Raw genomic sequence first — 15,724 nt, forward strand, 5'->3', positions numbered from 1 at the left:
AAACCCAGACACTGTACACAAAATAATACAATGTACAGATGAAAAAATACAAAAATCACTGCAAAAAATACACCAAAATAATACGCAACAGACAATATTAGCTAATTCCTCAGGCCGATGTTAAAAGCTGAGAACTTTGCCAATATCGTCCAGTCAGGAACATATCGGAGGCCCTCATGCACCATGTCACGGTGTCTCAGCACGCATGGGGTCCTACCGCTCCACTGCCCGTGGTGTGTGAAAAGGGTCTGAACAGGGCTAACAGCCAGGCTCTCACCTGCCTCCATAGTGGTATCACCAATGCATTGTGAGGTAGGATAAAGCCGTGAGCCGCACCCACAACAGACCATGTGACACAGAAGCCGCACCCACAACAGACCATGTGACACAGAAGCCGCACCCACAACAGACCATGTGACACAGAAGCTGTTGTGGGTGCGGCTCACTACTTTATCCTACCTCACAATCCATTAGTGATACCACTATGGAGGCAGGTGAGAGCCTGGCTGTGAGCTGGTTTCTAGCTCTGTTCAGACCCTGTTCACACACTACTGGCAGTTTAGTGGTAGGACCCCATGTGTCCTAGACACCGTGACGTGGTGCATGAGGGGCTCCGACATGTTCCTGACTGGACGATATTGGCAAAGTTCTCAGCTTTTAAAGAGAGTCTTTCACGCCGATTGACCCTATTAACCTATTAACACACTTATGTCCACGGCATCCCCCCTATTAAAACTGTTCTTAACGTTAGTTCCCTGCTAGCATCATTCGTCAAAAAAACACTTTTATTCCGTATGCAAATGAGGCTGTGAAGGTGCCCAGGCCCCTGGGTCATTTTCATACCAATTCACTCCCCCTCCTCCGCGTCTGCCCGCCCATGGTCTCTTCTTTATCTTTCCTCCTACTGTCTGTAATCCCGCGCATGCGCCGATGACTGCGATATCGATGCGTGCGCATTGAATGACCACAGTCTGGCCAAGGCATCACAGTTTACTGTGCTCATGCGCCGGCACCGGCCTAACTTACGTTCTTGCCGTGATCTCAGCATCACGGCAAGAACGTAAGTTAGGCCCGGGCCGGCACATGCGCACAGTAAACTGTGATGCCCCGGCCAGACTGTGGTCATTGGCGCATGCCAGTAGGAGGAAAGATAGAGAAGAGACCATGGGCGGGCAGATGCGGAGGAAGGGGAGTGAGTTGGTATGAAAATGACCCAGGGGCCTCGGCACCTTCACAGCCTCATTTGCATACGGAATAAAAGTGTTTTTTGGACGAATGATGCTAGCAGGGAACTAACGGTAAGAACAGTTTTAATAGGGGGGATGCCGTGGACATGAGTGTGTTAATAGGTTAATAGGGTCAATCGGCGTGAAAGACTCCCTTTAACATTGGCTTGAGGAATTATCCAGTATTGTCAGTTGTGTATCATTGTGGTGCATTTTTTGCAGTGATTTTAGTATTTACACAGCAACCACTCCGTACACTGGCAAAAAACAGAATGTAAAATGGCTGCCAGATCACGTTCTGTGATAGGGTGGTGGTGTGTCCATTTGCTGAAACGTCTCAATTGGCTGTCCTGTCCCACCTGATAGATGTGTCATGGGTCAAAGTTCGGCGCAATGAAAAAAATATGGTGTGTGCGAATATCGCCATTTGTTTGCATGTTTGGCGAATCGCGAACAAGCAAAGTTCGACCTCCGGGCGAACCGCAAGGACATCTCTATATGTAATACAGAGGACAGTACACTGTATATATAATATAGAGGACATTATATTATATTTATTAAGGCTGATTTATTGGCCTGTATTCGTGCGAGGGGCGCCCCTCCCCTTACCCCATGCCTTCATATGGCTAGGCGCACCCACGCCTCCTCGTCCTGTGTGGATTTGGCGTCCTAGTGAGTGCTATGTGTGTCCTGCTTGAGGAGGCTCACCTGCTCTGCTTCATGTGCTTCTTCTTGCCTCTTGGTTTCCGGGTTGGGTTTCGTCCTGTCAGTCCGGCCGGCGGGGTGCCGGCTCCTTTAGGTAAAAAGGAGCACCACCGCACCGGAACGTTTCTGCCTGGCAGCATCGCCTCCCACGCGGCAGACTCTCAGGTTGCAGGAGTCAGCGCGACTCCACTCTCGGCACATTGTAATGTATAGTACGGGCTGCCGAGCTCGTAGTGAGGCAGGGGTGCATGCAGGGGAGGGCTGGCAGCCTTAGTCCTGGGGGGCAAATCCAATCAAGTGACTGGATTTGCCCCTCATTGTCTCCACTTTTCACTACCTCAACGGTTTCTGGGGGACCCAGAGTAGCTTTGGGGCCACCCAAACCCACCTACACCCACCCACTGTATATGCAATTGCTATTTCATGAAAAGACAGAAACATACAATGCGACAATAAACTGCAATATAGAGTACAAAATTGCATAATAATAACAAGTGCTACACTATAAGTGCGAGATACTTGGCAAATCGTTTTGTACAAAATTATTTAAGCCCGTCTGCCGAGCGCCAAGGCGATCTCTGTTAGACGGGCTCCAATGCTAAATTCTACCTTTTAGGTGCCATGACGGCTGCCATACACTTCAGGGAGTGCAGGTTACACAGCAGGCCCACTCCACAACACCACCGGCACCAAACTGCTACCAAGGATTGCAGTGAGAGTCCACAAACTATCTCACTCCTGGTGCCATGGCTTCAGTGAGTGAGGGGCCTGACTATGTACTAACACTGATTAAAATCAGCCTATAGGACAGACAGGATGGTCAGGAGTGCATGACTGAGGAGGCAGCCACACCTCCAGTACAAACTGCAAAGAAAAGCCAAAAAAGGGGGTCAGTCAGCACATACCAAACCGCAGTAGCACATTGCTATGGCAGGGAACAACATTAAAAGACAGAAACATGCAATGCGACAATAAACTGCAATATAGAGTACAAAATTGCATAATAATAACAAGTGCTACACTAGAAGTGCGAGATACTGGCACCAGGAGTGAGATAGTTTGTGGACTCTCACTGCAATCCTTGGTAGCAGTTTGGTGCCGGTGGTGTTGTGGAGTGGGCCTGCTGTGTAACCTGCACTCCCTGAAGTGTATGGTAGCTGTCATGGCACCTAACAGGTAGAATTTAGCATAGGAACCTGTCTAACAGAGATCGCCTTGACGCTCGGCAGACGGGCTTAAATAATTTTGTACAAAACGATTTGCCAAGTATCTCGCACTTATAGTGTAGCACTTGTTATTATTATGCAATTTTGTACTTTATATTGCAGTTTATTGTCGCATTGCATGTTTCTGTCTTTTAATGTTGTTCCCTGCCATAGCAATGTGCTACTGCGGTTTGGTATGTGCTGACTGACCCCCTTTTTTGGCTTTTCTTTGCAATTGCTATTTCATGTTTCACATGCACTGGGGGAGCCAGTTTTTGCACTTTTGTCACTTTTTTGTCACACACCATCTCCTGGTAATGCAAAATGTTATCTCTCTTTCCAAATAAGAAAAGCATTTTCCCATTTTACGTTTGTAGTGAAGGTCTATGAGCATGCTATCCAGCAGTTACCACTTTGCATAATGCTAGCGATAAGCTTTCCACCACATAAGCAGTGAAGCATGCAGATTGCCATGCTCGTTAGCATGCCCAAGGACCCAATTCTTTTAATCTGTGAACCACATGTGATGGTTGGTCAGTGGTGGAACCTGCGGCACCTGATTACTGTGACTGGGGCCTGATCATTGTCTACTGTTCTCTACACACAACCCCTAAGATATACAGCACATAAAGAGCAGTCACATTACATTAACCCCTTATACAGGGGGCTTTCAGGATACCGCACATCGTGGCTGCGCTGCATTTGAGCAAAATAACACATGCTCCCTGCATAGTGCCGGTGATATATTTCATGGTGCAGCAGGTTTTGAAAAAGAACGATGGCTTGAAGGAGATCCTGGCCATGTCCAGGAGACATTCCTCACATTTCAGCCATTCTTAGGTGGCAAGGAACTCCCTCCTGGAACGGTCTGCCATTGCACCACTTGATCCGTGATGTTCCAACTCCCTGGAATTCTGCTGTAGCAGCGCAACGTGTGAATGATTTTGTCCGGCACAAGACCACCTGAGCAGGGAGCATGTGTTGTTTTATGGTCAGGCAGTGGCAGCTTATCAGAGACACGTGTTAGGCCTTTCTGGAGGCCACCACATTTGTCAGTAGGGACAACTGCAGCATCAATGATGTCACATCCTCCGGATATTTATTTTAGAGCAGATGCAACAAGGGATAGTGGAAGAAGAAAGGGAAAGCCTGTGAGTGACTATATAGATTGGCCTGTGCCTATAACTATGAGTGTGCTAGCAATCATGGCCTCCCGGCATGTCAGCAGCCCAGTGACAGACGCACAGATGCTACTCCACTGACCCTGTCCTGTCTCTAGCTGAAATCTGCATCTCTCTCCATTATTTCAATCTGACTGCCTATTGTCTCCCCTGAGGGCTCATTCTCACTGACATATTCTCTTCCGTGACGATTCCATTTGACTCTGTGTGCATTCCATGTCAGTATGTCCGCATGGCTGGACCGCAAAAAATAGAAAACGTCCTATTACTGTGCGCATTACGGACAAGGATAAGACCGGCCCGTCTGTTCCATAAAATGCGGAAAGCACACGGCCGGGATCCGTGTTTCGCGGAACCGTAATTTGTGGACCACAAAACACTCAGTGGACGTTATTTTTACTTTCAACCAAAAAATAGGCTAATAGACGAACAATTGTATTTCTGTGTCACGGGTGAAAATGAAGTGTTTGCACCCCAAAAATGTCTAAAGGTCACCAACAGAATAATTAACAGATTAACTATTTTATCTCCGTGTCACAGATGCAGATGAGCTGTATCTCCCTCTCCAAAAAGGCGTAATGTCACCGCCACAATTAAGAGACTGAATAACTGTCCCATAACAGTAAGACGGATGAGGATGCAGAGTTTTGAACCCCAAAAATGGCTTTAGGTCACCCACAGAATGAACAGCCCGATTCAGTCTTGTGCACAGGAGCTGTATCGCCCCCACATAAAGGCCTGCAGGTCACCCACAGTCCCTCACTGCAGACGCGTCCTGTCCCTACACTAGTCAGAGCAGGATGGCCGTGCCACACGTGATCCGCCATTCATACATACATGGTCCGTACGGTCCAGGTTCGCTCATCCCTATTCATGACCTTTTCGTTTACCATAACATTTATTAGCATCAAAAATCTATTGCACTTTTCAAAATTTTATCTATTTGGTGCAAATTACAGCAGCACAGAAAATCTTACCTAAAAATGATGCACATTTATAGTCATATAACAAAACCATCTAAGTGTAATATGTATCGTATCCGTTGGACAGTAACAGTCATGAGAGGACTGACAATGCTGATATGGAAGAGACACACAGTTCAAGGGAGGAATCTCTGACCTCCAATACCTCCCCACCTTCATGATGGACACTTGGACATGACCTTTTGCAATATGCAAGAACTATTCAGTACGTTTCCTGTAATTCCTGAATGAAGACTGCAGTTACTCTTCATGTTATATGAGATCCTGCAAGACTGTTATAGTCTAAACAAGAATGTCTACCTCTGATAACGGATACGGGGGGCTTCACACGTGGCAGACTGAGGAGCAGACATTTCTGCTGCTGAAAATCAGTTCCATTGATTTGAATCGGATTGTTATCGCAGCAACACATGGATTTCTGCAAGATATTCAAGTAGATGGAGCTCATTGTCAGTCACATAAATGTCTGCAACAAAGTCTGCCACTGGTGAAGCTATCCATAGGGACCAGTACAAGCTCAGGGTTTATTCAGCTTTGAAACTTAAATAAAGTATGGAGAAGGGAAAGAAAGTACATAGGAAAAATATCCTGTTGTTTGAATCCACTCTCTGTTTTACAGTAGTTTTGGACTATAAGAAAAATAAATATATAAGAAGCACCTAGGAATTAGAGGTGGAAAATAAGAACAAAAATATTTTTAACCAGACCTCAGATCAGATCCAAAATCCTCATCAGACCCCAAAAGAGACTCCCATTCTTCATCAGACCTCAGATCAGGCCTCAAGATCAGACCCTCAAGCTCCATCAGTCTCAGATCAGACCCCTCCAGCCTCCATCAGCCTCAGGTCAGACTCCCATTAGCCTCAGATCAGACCCCCATCAGCCTCAGATCAGGCCTCAAGATCAGACCCCCAAACTCCATCAGTCTCAGATCAGACCCCCATAAGCCTCAGATCAGGCTCCTCCCCATCAGCCTCAGATTAGACCCCCATCAGCCTCAGATCAAACTCCCATCAGACTTCAGATCATATATATATATATATATATATATATATATATATATATACAGTGGGATGCGAAAGTTTGGGCAACCTTGTTAATCGCCATGATTTTCCTGTATAAATCGTTGGTTGCTACGATAAAAAATATCAGTTAAATATATCATATAGGAGACACACACAGTGATATCTGAGAAGTGAAATGAAGTTTATTGGATTTACAGAAAGTGCTATAATTGTTTAAACAAAATTAGGCAGGTGCATAAATTTGGGCTCCACAAAAAAGAAATTAAATCAATATTTAGTAGATCCTCCTTTTGCAGAAATTACAGCCTCTAAACGCTTCCTGTAGGTTCCAATGAGAGTCTGGATTCTGGTTGAAGGTATTTTGGACCATTCCTCTTTACAAAACATCTTTAGTTCATTCAGGTTTGATGGCTTCCGATCATGGACAGCTCTCTTTAAGTCACACCACAGATTTTTAATGATATTCAGGTCTGGGGACTGAGATGGCCATTCCAGAACGTTGTACTTGTTCCTCTGCATAAATGCCTTAGTGGATTTTGAGCAGTGTTTAGGGTCGTTGTCTTGTTGAAAGATCCAGCCCCGGCGCAGCTTCAGCTTTGTCACTGATTCCTGGACATTGGTCTCCAGAATCTGCTGCTACTGAGTGGAATCCATGCGTCCCTCAACTTTGACAAGATTCCCAGTCCCTGCACTGGCCACACAGCCCCACACCATGATGGAACCACCACCATATTTTACTGTAGGTAGCAGGTGTTTTTCTTGGAATGCTGTGTTATTTTTCCTCCATGCATAACGCCCCTTGTTATGGCCAAATAACTCAATTTAAGTTTCATCAGTCCACAGCACCTTTTTACAAAATGAAGCTGGCTTGTCCAAATGCGCTTTAGCCCACCTCAAACGGCACTTTTTGTGCTGTGGGCAGAGAAAAGGCTTCCTCTGCATCCCTCTCGCATACAGCATCTCCTTGTGTAATGTGCGCCGAATGGTTGAATGATGCACAGTGACTCCATCTGCAGCAAGATGATGTTGTAGGTCTTTGGTGCTGGTCTGTGGGTTCACTCTGACTGTTCTCACCATTCGTTGCTTCTGTCTATCCGAGATTTTTCTTGCTCTGCCACTTCGAGCCTTAACTTGAACTGAGCCTGTGGTCTTCCATTTCCTCAATATGTTCCTAACTGTGGAAACAGACGGCGGAAATCTCTGAGACGGCTTTCTGTATCCTTCCCCTAAACCATGATGGTGAGCAATCTGTGTCTTCAGGTCATTTGAGAGTTGTTTTGAGACCCCCATGTTGCTACTCTTCAGAGAAAATTAAAAGAGGAGGGAAACTTACAATTGACCCCTTTAAATACTCTTTCTCATAATTGGATTCACCTGTGTATGTAGGTCAGGGGTCGCTGAGCTTACCAAGCCAATCTGAGTTCCAATAATTAGTTCTAAAGGTTTTGGAATCAATAAAATGACAACAACAGAGACCACATGTCTGCACCGGCCTGATTGTGTTTAAACAATTATAGCACTTTCTGTAAATCCAATAAACTTCATTTCACTTCTCAGATATCACTGTGTGTGTCTCCTATATGATATATTTATCGTAACAACCAACAATTTATACAGGAAAATCATGATGATTAACAAGGTTGCCCAAACTTTCACATCCCACTGTATATATATATATATAAAATTTGCTCCAGATGCCACTCACTCACCACTCCCTGCTATTTTTCTGGACCCCTCTACACTGTGACCTGACATTCCACGGCATCAGGTCATAGTGAGCACCTATGTACGCTATGTTCTGATGCTGTGCGCAGTCAAGACACAGTACAGAGCGTGGCCCAGAAGAAGACCAGGGATAGTACAGTCAATGCAGAGCTTCCCTTACTGCTCCGCGCACCTCCTGTATAATAATGACTGCTTTTATATAGGAAGCGGTCATTAGCATTCGGACTATAAGATGCATTGCCATCTTTCCCCCACTTTTGGTGGGAAAAAGTGCATCCTATAGTCCAACAAATATGGTAGTTTCAAAAGCTGCATAAAAAAAACAATAAATAATAAAAACCAATTCAAAATCTGAATGTGTACTGGCAGCCTAACCATTATTTTACAATTTCCAATGTTGTATACCAATAAGATGTAGAACTCACCCTGTTCTGTCTGTGTCCACATCCTTTGGCCAAAGAAAATGTGTCCCTGCCGCTCTACAATAATATGAAGCCTCAGTTAATGGCCAATCTGTTAATAAGAAGAGGATCTTCTTTTGTGCATAAAAATACAATGTGTTTACTGTACGTGTTTCTAGGTGTCAGCTCTTACTTCTAGAGTGTGCTCAACAAATGCAGAATCGCCTCTTTTTATCCAGCGTGACTCCACTTAACTCATCACATGTGCAAACTGATTAAAAACAAAAAACAAATCAGCAATTAACAAATATCACAAGTACTTTACCTATGTCACAGGCTGAGAAATCCAGACTAGAGAGGTGAATCCATGGCATCAGGCAGTGTCGGTCTAAGGTACCTAGGGCCCACCAGAGTAACCGATTCTGGGGGCCACCTTAGGGCTCCTGCACACAAACGTATTATTTTTCCGTGTCCGTACCATTTATTTATTTTTTGTAGCCTGTTTGTGAAACCAATCACTTCAACGGGGCCGCAAAACACTGAAATGACTTAGTGTGCATTCCGTGTCTGTATGTCCGCATAGCCGTTATGCAAAATGATAGAACATGTCCAATTATTGTCGCCAATTTTATCATTTTTTAAATAAATAATAACAAATAATTAATTAATTCTATATGATGGATCAGAACACAATAGTCTAAGTTGGTGAAGTGAAATGAGAAAAATATATAGAAACATAGAAACATAGAAACATAGAATGTGTCGGCAGATAAGAACCATTTGGCCCATCTAGTCTGCCCAATATATCTGAATCCTATGAATAGCCCCGGCCCTATCTTATATGAAGGATGGCCTTATGCCTATCCCATGCATGCTTAAACTCCTTCACTGTATTTGCAGCTACCACTTCTGCAGGAAGGCTATTCCATGCATCCACTACCCTCTCAGTAAAGTAATACTTCCTTATATTACTTTTAAACCTTTGCCCCTCTAATTTAAAACTGTGTCCTCTTGTGGTAGTTTTTCTTCTTGTAAATATGCTCTCCTCCTTTACCGAGTTGATTCCCTTTATGTATTTAAAAGTTTCTATCATATCCCCTCGGTCTCTTCTTTCTTCCAAGCTATACATATTAAGGTCTTTTAACCTTTCCTGGTAAGTTTTATCCTGCAATCCATGGACCAGTTTAGTAGCTCTTCTCTGAACTCTCTCTAGAGTATCTATATCCTTCTGGAGATATGATATCCTTCTGGAGATATATATAAATAAAACTATTGTTTAGAAATATTAAACAGAAAATTGCCATGTGCGTATGTATTCACCCCCTTTGTTAGGAAGCCCATAAAAATCTCTGGTGTAACCAATTACCTTCAGAAGTCACATAATTAGTGAAATGATGTCACCAGTGTGCAATCTAAGTGTCACATGATCTGTTTTTACATACACACACCTTTTTTGAAAGGCCCCAGAGGCTGCAACACCTAAGCAAGAGGCATCACTAAGCAAACACTGCCATGAAGACCAAGGAACTCTCCAAACAAGTAAGGGACAATGTTGTTGAGAAGTACAAGTCAGAGTTAGGTTATAAAAAGTATCCAAATCTTTGATGATCCCCAGGAGCACCATCAAATCTATCATAACCAAATGGAAAGAACATGGCACAACAGCAAAGCTGCCAAGAGATGGCCTCCCACCAAAACTCACGGACCGGGCAAGGAGGGCATTAATCAGAGAGGCAGCACAGAGACCTAAGGTAACCCTGGAGGAGCTTCAGAGTTCCACAGCAGAGACTGGAGTATCTGTACATAGGACGACAATAAGCCGTACGCTTCATAGAGTTGGGCTTTATGGCAGAGTGGCCAGAAGAAAGCCATTACTTTCAGCTAAAAACAATAAGGCACGTTGTGAGTTTGTGAAAAGGCATGTGGGAGATTCCGAAAATGTATGGAGGAAGGTGCTCTGGTCTGAGGAGACTAAAATTGAACTTTTCGGCCATCAAATAAAATGCTATGTCTGGCACAAACCCAACACATACCCCAACGAGCATCAGCCACACGGTGGGACATGATGGTAAAAGCATCATGCTGGGGGGATGGGACTGGGAGACTGGTCAGAGTTGAAGGAAAGATGGAAGGCGCACGTGGTCTCCCATGAGCCGCAGACCTGCTGCTTAGCTTCGGATCTGTGTTTGGCCTCGTTCCCAGGGCGGCTTTGCTAGCTGGGAGGCTCCCTGCTCCTAGGTCTGCCTTGAGCGCCAAGCTGATCACTCGGTACTCAACTTGTTTGTCTGTCGGTCATGTGACGCTGGCCACGTCACATGACCCTCTCTCCCCACTATAAATACAGGCGGCCTGCTGGCTACAGGTTGCCTGTGATTTTCATCCTATAGGCTGTGTACTTTATTGTTATTAAGCTACCTCTGGAATTGAACCTCGATCCGCCTCTTGACACCTTTTCTGCCTGCTACCTGTACCTTGACACTACCTCTCGGATTTTGACCTAAGCTTGTTTACGGATTTGTCTTTGCCTCTTCCCTTGTTCTGAGGTGACCTCCTGACTGACCTCAGCTAGTTGACCAGCCTTGCCTTCCATCTTTGTTCTACCTCCTGTCAGCTTATTGTAACTTCTCAGTGGCTGTCCTCTTCCCTGCTGTCTCTTTCTCTCTGCTTGCACTTAGTAGGTTAGGGACTGTCGCCCAGTTGCGATATGGTTCCTAGGGAAGGTGGTGCAAGTAGGCAGGGACAAGGGACCGGGTAGCAGCTCAGGGGGTGCACCTCTGCTCTATCTTGATTCCCTTCCCGTGACTCTACCCATGACAGAATCACAGGCCCAAATTCTGCATAGACCCTATACAGAGCCTCACCGAACATGTGCAGGGTCTTGCTCAAATAGTACAGGAACTTGGGGAGAGTCTACAAGTTCAGGAGACCGTCCGAACTCCCCCTATTCTTGCTCACGCCACCGTTCAGGTGGAACCTCATATTAAATTGCCCAATCGGTTTTTGGGTGACAGACAAAGTTTTTTAGCTTTCAAGGAAAGCTCTAAACTTTATTTTTAACTATGACCCCACTCCTTCGACCCTGACCCACAGAGGGTTGGCATTATCATTTCCTTGTTTCAAGGGGACCCCCAGAAATGGGCCTTTTCTTTACCACCAGATTCCCCTTGTCTTAGCTCTGTGGACCTCTTTTTCCAGGCATTAGGGGTTCTTTATGATGAACCTGACCGAGCCTCTGTGGCAGAATCCAATCTTAAGGCCCTCACTCAGGGAAATCGTCCAGTGGAGTATTATTGTACGCAGTTTCGCAAGTAGTGCGTTCCTTTAGGCTGGAACGAACCAGCGCTCAAATGTCAATTTAGGACAGGCTTGACTGAAAAGTTAAAGGTTATGTTGGTTTGTTATCCCTGTCCTGACTCTTTAGAGGAGACACTAGCCATCAGCATTTGTTTTCTCCTCATATCCTTCTTCAACCTGAGACTCCCCACCTTGAACCCAGGATGGAAGCCCACTCGGACGAGCCCATGCAACTCGGGATGACACGAAGAAAACTATGTCGTCGTCGTGGCTCTTGTTTTTATTGTGGGGATCCCGAACACTGGATCCGTCAGTGTCCTAAAGCTCCGCCTTCTGAGAAATCATCTGAGTCTGAGGGATTCAAGGACAAGGTACTCCCGGAGGTTGTAAGAAGTAAATTATTGCTGCCGGTTTCTATTGCCTTTGGGGTCTTAAAGGGGTCAGGAAATGCCTTTGTGGATTCAGGGTCAGCTTTTAGTTTTATTGATTACAAATTTGTTGATCAGATGGGAATTCCTATACTAGAATTACCCACCCCGATCAAGGTTGTCGCCATAGATTCTACCCCCCTGCTAGGGGGCACAGTAAAACTCTGTACTCCGGAGGTTACCCTATCTGTAAGGATCTGCCACTCTGAGAAATGTTCCTTCTTTGTTTTAGAGAATCTTGCAGTTCAGGTAGTCCTTGGTATGCCCTGTCTTCAGCAACACAATCTGGTCATTAACTGGAGTTCGGGCGAGTTAGAGAATAATTCTTGCTTAACCGTAGTTCAAACTGGGGTCTCATCAGATATTCCTCATTTTATTTCTGATTATTCAGATGTTTTTTCCACCACTGAGACATACACTCTCCCTCCCCATAGGTCTTATGTTATTGACTTGATACCTGAGTCCAAATTTCCTAAGGGACAGATTTATAATCTGTCCAGTCCTGAGCGCAAGTCCATGAAAGACTACATCCAGGAGAGTCTCAAGAAAGGACATATTAGGCCCTCCACCTCACCCCTGGGAGCAGGATTATTTTTCGTTAAAAAAAAAAAAAAGACGGTGGTCTCAGGCCCTACATTGACTACAGAAATTTGAATAAATAAAAATAACTATTAGGAATCAGTATTCAATCCCGTTGATTCCTGATTTGTTTAACCAGATTTTGGGTGCTTCTTGGTTTTCTAAATTTGATTTGAGAGGAGCTTATAACCTAGTTCGTATTAAGGAGGGAGATGAGTGGAAAAATGCTTTTAATACTCCAGAGGGACACTTTGAGTATCTGGTTATGCCATTCGGTCTTTGCAATGCCCCAGCTGTGTTTCAGAATTTAATGAATGATATTTTTAGAGAACTTATTGGAAAGTTATTATTGTTTATCTCAATGATATTCTTGTCTTTTCATCTGACTGGGATTCTCATGTGTCTCACATCAGACTGGTTCTTAAAATCCTCAGGGAGAACCATTTGTCTGTTAAATTAGAGAAATGTGTATTTGGAGTTCAAGAGATCCCCTATCTTGGCTATATTCTTACTCCTCATTCATTTAAAATGGATCCCAGTAAGGTTCAGGCTATCCAAGACTGGGTAAGACCATCCTCCTTAAAGGCACTCCAATGTTTTTTTAAGATTCGCCAATTTTTACTGTAAATTCATAAATAATTTTTCTGTTATTGCAAAACCCCTGACGGATCTAACAAAAAAAAGGTTTGGATCTGGTTAACTGGTCGTTGGAGGCCTGTCGAGCCTTTGATACCCAAAAAAATTGTTTCCAAATGTATTACTGTTCTCACTGATCATAAGAACTTAGTGTTGAGGCGGCCAAACGCCTTAATCCTAGACAAGCCAAATAGGCCCTGTTTTTTTCTCGTTTTAACTTTTCTCTTACTTTCAAACCAGGACGTAAATATGTTATGGCAGATGTCTTGTCCCGGAGTTTTAATGCAGTCCAACCTCCTGATACCCCCTTCCCCCCCGAACCCATCTAGCTGACAAACATCTTTGTGGCAGCAGTTTTTGCGGATCTTTCCTCTGAGATTCAACAGGCTCAGCAACTTGATCCACCACAAACACCGGCAGATAAGTTGTTTGTTCCTGAATGCTTTTGTGTTCAATTATTGGGTGAATGTCATGACTCCGTGCTCTGTGGTCATCCAGGTATTGCTGCCACTAAGGAATTGGTGCTGAGGTCTTTCTGGTGGCCTACTTTGTCTAAAGATGTATGGTCTTATGTTTTAGCTTGTGATGTTTGTGCCCGGTCTAAGACCCAAAGAACACATCCCGCTGGTGAACTACAACCACTACCCATTCCCTGTAAGCCATGGTCTCACATCTTCATGGATTTTATTTCTGATCTGCCCCTCTCTGAGGGGAAGTCAGTGATGTGGGTAGTGGTTGACCGTTTTAGCAAGATGGTGCACTTTGTTCCTTTAAGTAAGCTCCCTGATGCAAAGACCTTAGCATCCTTGTTCATTGAACATGTGGTTCGTCTGCATGGTGTCCCTGAGAATATTGTCTCTGATAGAGGCGTTCAGTTTGTTTCTAGCTTTTGGAGGGCTTTTTGTAGAAGATGCAACATCTCTTTGTCCTTTTCGTCTGCATTCCATCCACAGACCAATGAGCAGATGGAACTGTTAAATCAGGCAGTGGAGCATTTTCTAAGGTGCTATGTATCAAATAATCAACTCCTATGGGTGAGATACCTCCCGTTGGCAGAATTCGCCATCAACAAGCAGGTTAATTCATCCACGGGTGTGTCTCCTTTCTTTTGTAACAGTGGTTTACATCCTCACTTTAGTTCTAATCCCTCTGTATCCTCACTCAACCCGCAGGCAGATTCTTTTACCTCTAGACTGTGCACAGTCTGGGCACAGGTTCAATCAAACCTGGAAAAGGCCCAGGAAACCCAGTGTAAACATGCTAATAAGAGACGTTCCAAGGGGGTAAATTTTGTACTCAGCGATAAGATGTGGTTGTCGACTAAAAATCTTGCTTGAAACAATGTTCTAAGAAGTTCTCGCCGCGTTTCATTGGACCATACAATATTATTGAGCTTATTTACCTAGTATCTTTTAGGCTTAAGCTGCCCGACTCCCTCCGTATACATTATGTGTTCCATAAGTGGTTACTTAACCCCTTCACGACTGCAATCCGTATATATGCGTGATAGCTGCACATGCCCCGCGCAGCTATCACGTGTATAGACGTCATTGAAGTTCTTTAATCCAAGTGCTGCAAAGCGCTTGGATTAAAGCTTCTGCCCATGTCTTGCTGCTGTCACGGACAGCATACAGTCTAGTAATGCCAGCAAGGGACCAATCAGAGTGGTCCCTTGCCGGCAATCGATCCGATTGGTTAGTTTGTACAGACTAACCAATTGGATCGCGGCAGTGTTAAAATGCCGGTTTCAGGCTCTGATCTGCGCTCTGCAGATCAGAGCCTTAAATCAGGTAATGTGCCCTGAAGCCCCTGATCTGTGTCCCCTTCTCGAAGTCCCTGATCTGTTCCCCCTTCTTGTGTGCCTCCAACCCCCCACCACCACCATCGTGAGCCCTACCTCTGTCATCGGTCCCCGCCCCCCCATCCATGTATCCTGCCCCCGATGCGGTCCACCCCCTCCTGCCCTGATCTGTAATTTGTGAATGCTGCCACCCCCCCCACTTTTCCAGCGCTGCTCCCTGCCCCCAATGTGTGTGATGGCGGCGGCTCTATTCCTGAGCCGCCGCCATCAGCAACGTGTGTCAACTCTATGCTGACACTGCTGTAAACCCATAGATGCCGCAGTAGAGACATCCATGGGGTTAATATAGGGAGGGGGCTCCCTCTCTCAACCATCAGGGCTGCTGCGCTGCGATGGCAGTGCCCAATGGTTGCCATGGCAACCGGACTCTTTGCAAAGGCGTCCGGTTGCCATGGCATAGGCGCCCGGTGCTGCCACCTACAGGGCATCTTATTGTATTATACTTTGCAATGCAAGAGCATTGCAAAGTATAGTA

At 45.0% G+C, this 15,724-nt stretch overlaps 1 protein-coding gene across 2 annotated transcripts in view; it reads right to left on the bottom strand.

The window, feature by feature from the left end:
- LOC122939698 (cytochrome P450 2C29-like) overlaps window positions 1-15,724 on the bottom strand; it is a 228,690-nt gene that overhangs the window by 199,779 nt on the left and 13,187 nt on the right. Inside the window, exon 1 of one of the 2 annotated variants that reach the window (XM_044295871.1) lies at window positions 8,476-8,642. The exons of the other annotated variant lie outside the window; for it this stretch is intronic. Within the exon in view, the coding sequence (XP_044151806.1) occupies window positions 8,476-8,497 (22 nt within the window). The 5' untranslated portion in view covers window positions 8,498-8,642. Of the gene's footprint in view, window positions 1-8,475; window positions 8,643-15,724 lie in introns of those variants that run through there. 2 annotated transcript variants of the gene reach the window in all.

Source organism: Bufo gargarizans, chromosome 5 (genome assembly GCF_014858855.1).
Source record: "Bufo gargarizans isolate SCDJY-AF-19 chromosome 5, ASM1485885v1, whole genome shotgun sequence".
Lineage (NCBI taxonomy): Eukaryota > Metazoa > Chordata > Amphibia > Anura > Bufonidae > Bufo > Bufo gargarizans.